The following is a 9,872-nucleotide window of genomic DNA, read 5'->3' as shown; positions in this document are numbered from 1 at the left end:
ATCACAGCCCTGGCTTCGATCATTGATTAAATTGAAAAGGCTAAGAAAGATGGTAAACACTCTGTTCTAATTTCCATTGAATTCCAAGGAGCATTTGATAACTTATGTTGGCCGGAAATCCTGTATCGACTCCGTGAATATAATTGCCCTAATAACATCTTTAACATCATAAGTAGCTTTCTTGAAGATAGGCACATTGACTTTTATACGAACAATCTCTCCTACACTCACCAAGCAGCTAAGGGAGTCCTCAGGGGTCTATAGCCGACCCGACCATTTAGACTCTAGTTTACAATGATCTTCTGAATATCTGCAACAGGATACCGGGCTTTTTGGTGCAAGGGTACGGTGGCCCTTGTTTCCGACAAAAACCGCGACAATCTGGCTTTCCTATGCAATATCATAATGGGCACCATCTTGTAGATGGTATCCATTATAATATTGCATAAGGAGCACTGATGATAAACTGTTGAGAATCGTAAAAGTGACGTAAATAAACACAATGGGAAATCCCCTGCTCTGGCTGGCAAGGATTCCCCGCGATAGCAACCCAACCCCAGCAAATGTTGCTAGACAAATAAAAACAAATTTGGTATGTCAATATATTTATCGTTAACGAGTAAAATTTTTTCGTTGTGTTTACGGCTTTTACGTAATGCATAAACCTTCGAAGCGAGAGGCCCCTCGGATAGCGAGGCCGTAGGCGGTCGCCCACGTCGCCCACGCTTTATGCCGCCTCTGCTGCCAGGCTCAGTTGCAGGCATCTTGTTCCCAACTTTGCCTTGACTCAAGTTCTCACTGGCGACGAGAACTTCAACGCTTACCTCCACGCTACGGGACAGCGAGACCTGCAGGTGCAACACGAACACCAAACAAGACTACCTTCACTTATTGTTTGTCTGTCCACTCTTCGACAGCAACAGAGAAAGACTCATTGAGGCTGCATTTCGAAACAATCATAACTGGCCGTGTCTTCTACAAACCCTAGTATATGAGAAAGACATGTACTGTACAATCAGGGGCGGATTCTCTGGACTTGCTTAGCAAGTGCCGCATGCTTAATTAAGAGAAAGTTTTGACTGTCAATATACTTTTTACATGAGAACAAAGATGCCAATAATAATTTATTCTAACGTGTAAACTCTTTTATCAATTATGTTTGATTTTACATTAAAAGCTATCGGCTAGCCGTTTTAAGTCAGTGCGATGCTTACGGGAACTCGATCGCTTGCTCGTGTGCAGGTTTGCAGCAGCAAACAAGTGCGCGCGCATGACGTCATTCGAAGCATTTAACACGGCCAGATTGTATCGAAAGCTTGCAGTACCCAATCAGCATATGTGTATTGTGTACATGGGTGGATCTACATAGAGATTAATAGGGCTTAAGCCCTGGGTCCCCAGTGTCAAGGGCCCACAAAATTTGAATTATTATCATAAATTTTTAATACTTTTTCATTATAATATACTGTATTCCAAATATTCCGTTTGTAGATATAATTGGCTTTATAATAGTCCATACTTTTTTGTTCACATCAAATAATATTTCTGCCTATTGTTTGGTGCTAGAGATAGGCCTATGATTCTTATTACAACTTTCAGCATGCCTAAAAATTTTGGTTAGGATTCGCCCCTGTGTACAATCATCTGAATAATTATCTGCAGAACATCAAAGTGTTCACAGAGAGAACGACAAACACTTAGTTTGCGGCAGAACTCTCATAGCCATGCAAATCTACTGAACTACGATGTTAACACCACGCGTTAATAAAAATCACAATGTCTGTGCTTTTAGTGTAACCCTAAGAATGTCAATTGTAAATACGCTTGTAACCTGATAATTTGTTCGGGCTACCTGCAATCTGGCACGAAGCACCCATCCTGTATCAAGTTCACGCACAGTTAATCTGCATACTGTATATACGTTTGTGCTATCTGTCGTTGTCACATAGCATTCCCCACGTAATTAATGTACTATTGTTAATCTGCATAATGTACAGTACATACGTTTCTCATCTGTTCTTATGTCTGTGCTATCTGCGATTTGTCAGACAGCATTCAACATGTAACTACTTTGTACCAATATTAATCTTCATACTGTGTATAAGTTATTACCTGTACTTATGCTAGTGCTATTTCCGATTTGTAACATAGCACTCCCAACATGTATTCCTCTGTAACATTCTTGTTATTGTTATTGTATTTTCTACTGATCATTTCCTTATAAAGAACAGTCGCGGGACGCCCATGGATCTCAATCCTTTCTTCATTCCCTTTCCTTTTTCACCCCACCTCTTCTTTCCCACCCCATCTTCCCCCTTTTCCATAACAGGTTGTACCAGAGTGATACCTGTCTTACTACTATTACTACTACTACTACCATTGCTGACTTTATTGCTGAGTGAAATTAGCAACCTCCACTCTTGCTGTTTTTTGTAGAATTTATGTTTACAAATTCACATGGTATTAAAAGATAAAAATAACAAGAAAAATAAATTATATGTGTACTCTGAGAAAGGAACATTACCATAATATACTCATGTACAGTAGGCCCCCTATAACGCAGGTTCATATAATGCGGATTCGTATATCGCGGCGAAAAAATTACGACCGTATTCGTATAAAGACGCTAAAAGAGACTCGTAAAATGCGGTAAAACATCATCTTTGACTCGTGTCGCGACAGGATTGGTCGAATGTAGACCAATAGTGGACGAGCAGCCGAACTACTTAATACTACTGAGAGTTTAGGCGGGTAAGTTGAGTTTACTATCGTTTGTACAGTATATAGGCCTAAATTAGGTACTGTAAGTCTGATACAGTACTGTAATTTTATACATTTCTTGTGAAAAAAACATTTTTTATTCAACGGTCATAAAAATTATTTCTATTAATGATGTCTCCAAAGTTCAACGAATTTTTCTCAGAAAAATAACATCAGAAAACGCGGCCGCCGATTGGTGCGCTGCTCCGCGACGAAAACAAGCTTAAGAAATGGCGTGGTCGAACGGTGCACACTCGGTAAGTAATCCTACAATTTTTTGTTTATAGCATAGTTTATACGGATTATTCCCAAAAAATTATATGTGTTTTGGAAATGTTGAGTGAAATTAGTCTAGAATCGATTAATTTTATGAAAGAAAACATTTCAAACAGCCGTAATCCGTAAACTGCACACGTGCCAGGCTATGATTGGCTCACGTATTTGAGGATTCCTACAACGCGAAATTCTTATAAAGCGGAACGTATCTACCACGTTATGGGGGTAGACTGTACACAATTTGTGCGGTCTCGAGTGAGACTCGAACTCACGTGTCGGAATTTTAATGGGTCCTGGACGGGAAGTTGAACTTTCGCCTTTATGATCGTAAAAATGATAAAAATCGTCAAGAAACAAATATCTCGATTAATAAAAATGCTCCCTAAAGGCATTTCTTTCGAGAGAAGACGTAACGTATTGATTTACGAACGAAAGTTCTAAGGTTCGATAAACATCATCAGGTTGGTATCGAGATGCAGCGTCAAATTCAACATCGATGCCGACCTTTCTCGAGGTCCCATCGTATCTAGAGTTTCGCTTTTTTCTCTTTTTTTTCCCCTTTAGGCACTAACAGGGCCTCATTTAGCAAGCCCATTATGGAATCGGTCAGGCCCACAATAGAGCGGCCGGATAGTGAGGGATGGGAGCCGACATATCCGGTCGGACCAACCTCAAAAAATTCCTGGGATTTATCGACCCGTCCGAATTCGATCTCGGGTCCCTCACAGCGATATGCTGCCACCTTGACCGTTCGGCCATCCGGCCAAATAGAGTGTAGCGGCCGAATAATTGTAACCTAGCGCTGCATCTGAAAATCCAGATGGAGCTATTAAAACATGTGCAGTTCGTCCGCCATAATCTTTTTCTCTCTCTCGGCTACCCTACTCACGACAAGTGAATGTTCTGTACCGACGCAAACTTGTAACCGATCGAACTTTACTCAATAAGTGTAAAACAAAATCTTATACGTGATTGTAAATAAATGTTCATGGTGAGATATAAAGCTTCGGTTATTTTATAAATCAACGAACACTCAAGTTAAGTGGTGCATCAACCACCACATAGAGTTTCACTTAGAACTAGGTGAACTGCCAATCGGAAAGAAAGGAAAGCTAAAATGGAGCGACTGGGAACAGAAGAGATAAAAACCCAAAATTCAAGGATACAAGCGCGACGTTCTCCTGCCCAAAACATCTTAGCGCCAATCCGCCTTTTTTTCTTGTATTTTCTCTTCCATCCGCATCACGTCTCCGATCAGCGGACAGCCGCCTGCCCATTCCTCAAGAACACCCGTATCGGCTGATCTTGGATAAATCAACAGATACAATCGTCTGGAGACGCAAACACACAACATTTCTACCTACAGAAAATTTTCCCTCTTTACTTTTTTACTCTTTTGGGTTCGGAGAGTACCGAAACATCGAAATTTGAAAAACCCGAAGGTCACATTTGACACGATTCAAATACTTTCTCGTGTTATACTATATACATAACATGCCGGGAAAGTAAAAATAGGCAAAACTGGGGACGCCTGGTCACACTAGTAACATAACACTCGAGTTGAATTTATTGTATTTTACGTAACAACAACATCTGACATTCAGAATCGTTCGCCATAAATGGATTTCTACACAAGATTTCTTGTTCCCTTAATTGTTTTGACCAGTGTAGGCGATGAAGGTCGATACATTAAGAAAAATTAAGATCCAAATTTTCAAATAATGTACAGTACACATAAGTTAAATGAATAAATAAAGCATATTTGTCTCGGTTTTAAATATAATTTCGTTATAATATTGTATAAATTGGTTTGAGGCTGGTAAGCTGGATAGCTTATTTTACAAAAATTGGAAAGTTTAGCAGATGTTGAATTTAATCGGCTTAAAGTAACCATGGAAATTCATAAACAGAAACATATGTATAAAAGAGATTTGAAAATTTTGCATCTGCGACAATGAATATAAATAAATGTGCAAGGAATAATATTAAATTTTCATGAAAGGTAAGGATAGTGTAGTTAGTTTTCGCTAGATTCTTCTCTTCTATAAATTCTAATTTTATCATATAAATAATGAGCCAGCAATGAGTTACTCAACTTTCTCGGCAACATTTAAAGTTTTGGTGGCGCTATCTGTTATCATATTTTATTTAAAAACTTTTTACATTTTAACTATTATAAAATGGCAAAAGTTTAATTTAGAGTGTAGGAATGAGTTTTAGAAAAAATCGTAAATGCTAATAACCAGTAAAATCGTCATTAAGTTCGACCTTACTGGAAATACACACGACTCCATTATCTTCCCAGCCCCTCGACCTTTAACCACCAAAATTTAACGGCATCAATTCCCCTAATAAACAAACTTCCCTGCAAAATTTCAGAAATGTTCGACAAAAACTGTAAAAATCTTGGGAGTAATTTTTTTTACCGATTGCCATACTTTACTCTGTTATATATAACAGCTGGGAAAGTAAGACTAAAACTATTATTTAACTAAGCTTAGTTTCAATTCCTTCAACGTTTAAATAGTATACTGTACAGGGCGATTCAGAAGGTGTTACACAAACTTTAAAGGTAGGTTAGTAATATAAAAGCAAACCATTTCCACTACCTAGGAACATATAGCCTCAGATGCTACTCGAGTGTTCAATATATTGTATACCTTACATATATTCCTTTCTGCGTTATTCTTCCCGTACTTCTAGAAACTCCGAGTGGTGTTTGTAACCAAACGTTCCTAAATCAAAATGGTATGTTTTTAAATTCCTGACGTATGTACTGTACCTTTAAAGTTTGTGCAAGACCTTTTGAATCACCTTTTATTGTGCACTAATTTTTATAAATAAGAATCAACAGTATTAAGATGTTTGGTTTGGTTTGGTGGGATACGACAACGCAACCTCGGACGATCTGTCTAGAATACATGCCTTCTGATAGGATTTTGTATGGGAAACTGGCCCATAATTAGGTGTTAAACACGTAAAAAAAATCTTCACGTGGCTAGCCGTTGGTGAGACGAACTCAGTGTTCGGTGGTCTTATAGACTCGGCCACTGGTGAGCATTCGAGATGGTGTTGAATTCAAAGCTTTATTATATTTCTGCATATTTATCGTTATTTCTATATTTTTTATTATAATTTTTATTAAATCCTCGTGTATTATTTTATTGGTTTAAATTAAATAGGTTTATATTTTGTTTATTTTAAACTTTTTAAAGCATCTATTGTGCTTTACATAATAAATCCAATTTCTTCAACTATTGACCAATGATATAGTTCAACCGAATTCAAGTAATTTCAAAAATCATCAAGAAGTTAAAATGGCATATAGATACACTTTCAAAATCAATAAACTGCTGATTGGGCTGCAATTTGAAAAAATTGTAGACCTATAAATTCCTACTGTCGTTCGTCCGCTTGTCTTTCCTTAATCTCGAAAACGAAATTAGATTAAATTCGAGACCAGATATGTAAACCTTCGGGGCAGGAAGCCCTGATTAACTATGTACGAACTTCCGGTATAGAGCGGAAGTCATGTTATTTCAATTCAAAAGTTCCCCTGAAAGCAATTAATAGATGATGGTACAACTCTATTGTTAAAGAAAAAGAATGATGTACAGGGACTAATTTGAGGTGGAGAGAATTTATTTTTAAATTAAAATCAATTAAAAATTACAGCCAGGCATTGTGACGATGTCACAATAAATAATCTCTCATTATTATGCGTTTTAAAAGTATGCGGCTGATCAAATTTCCATCTAAAAATAGTGAGCTGCCATTAAAAAAATTTTTGCGAAACATCATTCTAAATTTCTAAAATCAAAATTTCGTTAACAAATGGATTATATTGTGAGGCCCGAGCGATACTCGAGTTCAAGTGTTAAAAATTGAATAAAAGTGTCAAATCAAGGCTTTGATTCTAACGATCGTAAAAACTGGAAGAAAAACCTAGATAAAATCAAAAAAGAATAAAATTATTAATCGAGAGAAAAAAAGTTTTTAAATAACCTTAAAAGGAGATGTAGCGCGGAGACTGTGTGTCAGACTGACAAGAATTCAAAACAATTAAATACGAGCAGGAGTTTCGAGGTGCGATTAATTTCCCTTAATCGAATAAAACGTGCTATCGAATTTGACCCTTCGTAGCCCGAAATGGTCTGTTATCTACCTGGATACAAGAAGCCAACCAATCGGAAAGCTAGAGATCCGGGAAAAAGAATCCTTTAAAAACCTGGATCTCAAGGACAAAGGCAGACTTTCCTCTGCTTCCTGTGGTCAGTTATCTGCCAGGTCTTCATTGTTTTACATACAGACTTCATCCCCAACGTCAACAGTGCCTTACACTGTTCTGGTTTTCACAATTCGTCATGGGATTTCTTAAGCATCTGGACTGACCGCCCCGGGGCCATCGACACTACGGACCATCAACAGTTGACGAGACGCACTACAGATTTTAAGATTTAGCGTAAATAAACGGGGTTTATTTGTAACTGCAGCTTTCTGCCTCGCTTCCCTTCACCCCGCATACGATAAATCCTGACATTTAGTTTTCCCTAATTCGGCAATCTCACACATTATGTTTAATATGGAAAATACATTTAAATTAATAATTATATCTTTCAGAATTTTTCAGTATGATGAAGACACCGATTAATCTATTATTGATTTCGATATATGCAACATTGTTTGCACTTTATTCGAGTCAGGTGGATAATGATTCCCTGGACATTCGTCAATTCAATGATAAGATATTAATATGTTTAAATATCAATACAATGAAAGAATGTATAATTTTCAATAATAGGTATGTTATTTATCATTAGTTTTAACAGGTATGTCAATTACCAATAATATTAAAATTAATCTGATAATAATTTATGATTTAATTATTCAGTTCCAATATTGTTAATCTACCGGAAACAAGATCAGATTGTAATATTCTGAATATTGTTATTCACAGTTTAAGTATTAGTAATCTGATCAGCAATATTTTACCCTCAAAAGTAAATGTTAGTGATCCATTGCAAGGAGTAGCCATAGTTCCAGGTAAGAAATTGGCAAATATTTTTGACACATTATTGAATTTTAATAAAGTTTGTAGCCTAAAAATTAGTATAATTCTTAGGAACTAAATGGTGCGGACGGGGAGATAGAGCAAAAAATGACTCGGATCTGGGTATATTCAAAAAAACCGACTCCTGCTGTCGACAGCACGATAAATGTCCGGTAGTGATTAATCCTGGAGAAACTAAATATAACTTAACCAACGATGGTGTTAGTGCCCGGTAAACTTTTAAATATTTTATCTATTGTTAACGCTAAAAACATTATTAATTTCGTATCAAAAATATAAATTATAAATATTCAAATTATTTTCTTTTGAGAAATTTGAATTTAATTTAATTTCTTTTTTTAGAAACATTTAATTGAAATTTTTCTCAAAATCTAAATGGAAATATGCATATTTGTGTACAGATATATTTCTATTTAGATAACATTTTAAATATAATTAAAAATTTATGTCAATGAAATGTATTTGTTTTTCATTGTACAGATAATGCCACTATGATTAAATCAATATTTCTTTTGTTTTATTAGAGTGTCTTGCGAATGTGACCAGCAACTTCGCCAATGTCTTAAAACTGTAAACGAAGAAGAATGTGGTTTTCCTTCTGTCGTCGGAGTGCTTTTCTTCGATGTACTCCGAATAAAGTGCATAAATTGCACCCAAACAGACAACACTTCTTCCAATAGGCGAGTATCGATACGATTAATCTGACAATAATTACTTAAATATTTTGAAATTAATTATCTTAAACCTTTCTAGTGAACAACCGACGGCATCAAATGCTACTAAATGCCATTATCAAGATTCGGGATCTTACCCGTAAAAACAATGTACGAAGTTTCTATTGAAATTTATTATTCCTTTAGCATTACTTTTAATAAATATTGATTAATTGACAACTTATTTATTTTTCTTTAAATGTCTCCTTTAATTTCTAAACGAAAAAATAAATGATGTTCGTAGCATAAATAATAGATGTACTACATTCCATTCTTTTTGATAATTTTAAAAATCCAGCTTTAATTAGTTGAGAAATATTTTATTCATTTTAAATACACATCTGATTGCTTTCCATCTAAAATTTGTTAATGATTAAAATATATCTTTAAATACAGTTCATTCATATAAAAGTAAGAATCATCTAGTATTGAGTTCATTGTCATCTCAAACAGTAGCAAATACACACAAAATTAGTTTATAATTTATATTAGGTTATTGTTGCTTATTATCTTAGTTAATATAGAAGAAAAACGACAAGTTTTATATCAAAATATCTCTAAATCATATTAAAAACTGGATTAAATCTTCAAAGCAATAGAAAAAATAGCAGCGACATTGTCAGTAATCTTGTACAAAACTTTGTAAAGCAATTAAATTTTTTTATTCATGAATTTAAACCCTTATTGGACCTTTTTTCAGACGAACAAATATGGAAATAACCTAAATATTTAACCTATTTCATAGTTAAAATGAGAAAAATTATTATTAGATATATTATGAATAAATTCATGTAATCATGGCCATTAAACGTGTCATTAATAAGGCATCAGAGTGAAAAATTAGAAACGATAAAAACAATATTAAATTTAAACGAGCAATTATTTATTGTGACATCGGCATGCAATTTTTAATTATATTTTAAATTTATTTAATTTAAAATATATGCGCACTCCAGCTCAAATTATTAGTCTTGCCCCTGTACATCATACTTTTCCTGTTAACAATGGAGTCGTGCCGGTCATCTATCTAACTGCTTTCAGGGGGAAGTTTT

At 35.2% G+C, this 9,872-nt stretch overlaps 1 protein-coding gene across 1 annotated transcript; it reads left to right on the top strand.

Annotated features, from left to right (window-relative positions):
* The first annotated feature begins 4,530 nt into the window (after positions 1 to 4,530).
* On the top strand, positions 4,531 to 8,988 carry LOC111621914 (phospholipase A2-like). Its single transcript, XM_023364165.1, has 6 exons — positions 4,531 to 4,541; positions 7,814 to 7,837; positions 7,928 to 8,079; positions 8,159 to 8,318; positions 8,632 to 8,787; positions 8,861 to 8,988. Exons 1-6 carry the CDS (start codon positions 4,531 to 4,533, stop codon positions 8,922 to 8,924), a joined length of 567 nt encoding a protein of 188 aa, XP_023219933.1. The 3' UTR covers positions 8,925 to 8,988.
* Positions 8,989 to 9,872: the final 884 nt, after the last annotated feature.

This window comes from Centruroides sculpturatus, unplaced genomic scaffold (genome assembly GCF_000671375.1).
Source record: "Centruroides sculpturatus isolate CEXI.00-Female unplaced genomic scaffold, Cexi_2.0 scaffold31, whole genome shotgun sequence".
NCBI lineage: Eukaryota > Metazoa > Arthropoda > Arachnida > Scorpiones > Buthidae > Centruroides > Centruroides sculpturatus.
Note: the sequence above shows the minus strand (reverse complement) of the source record. Positions and strands in the feature narration are given on the sequence as shown.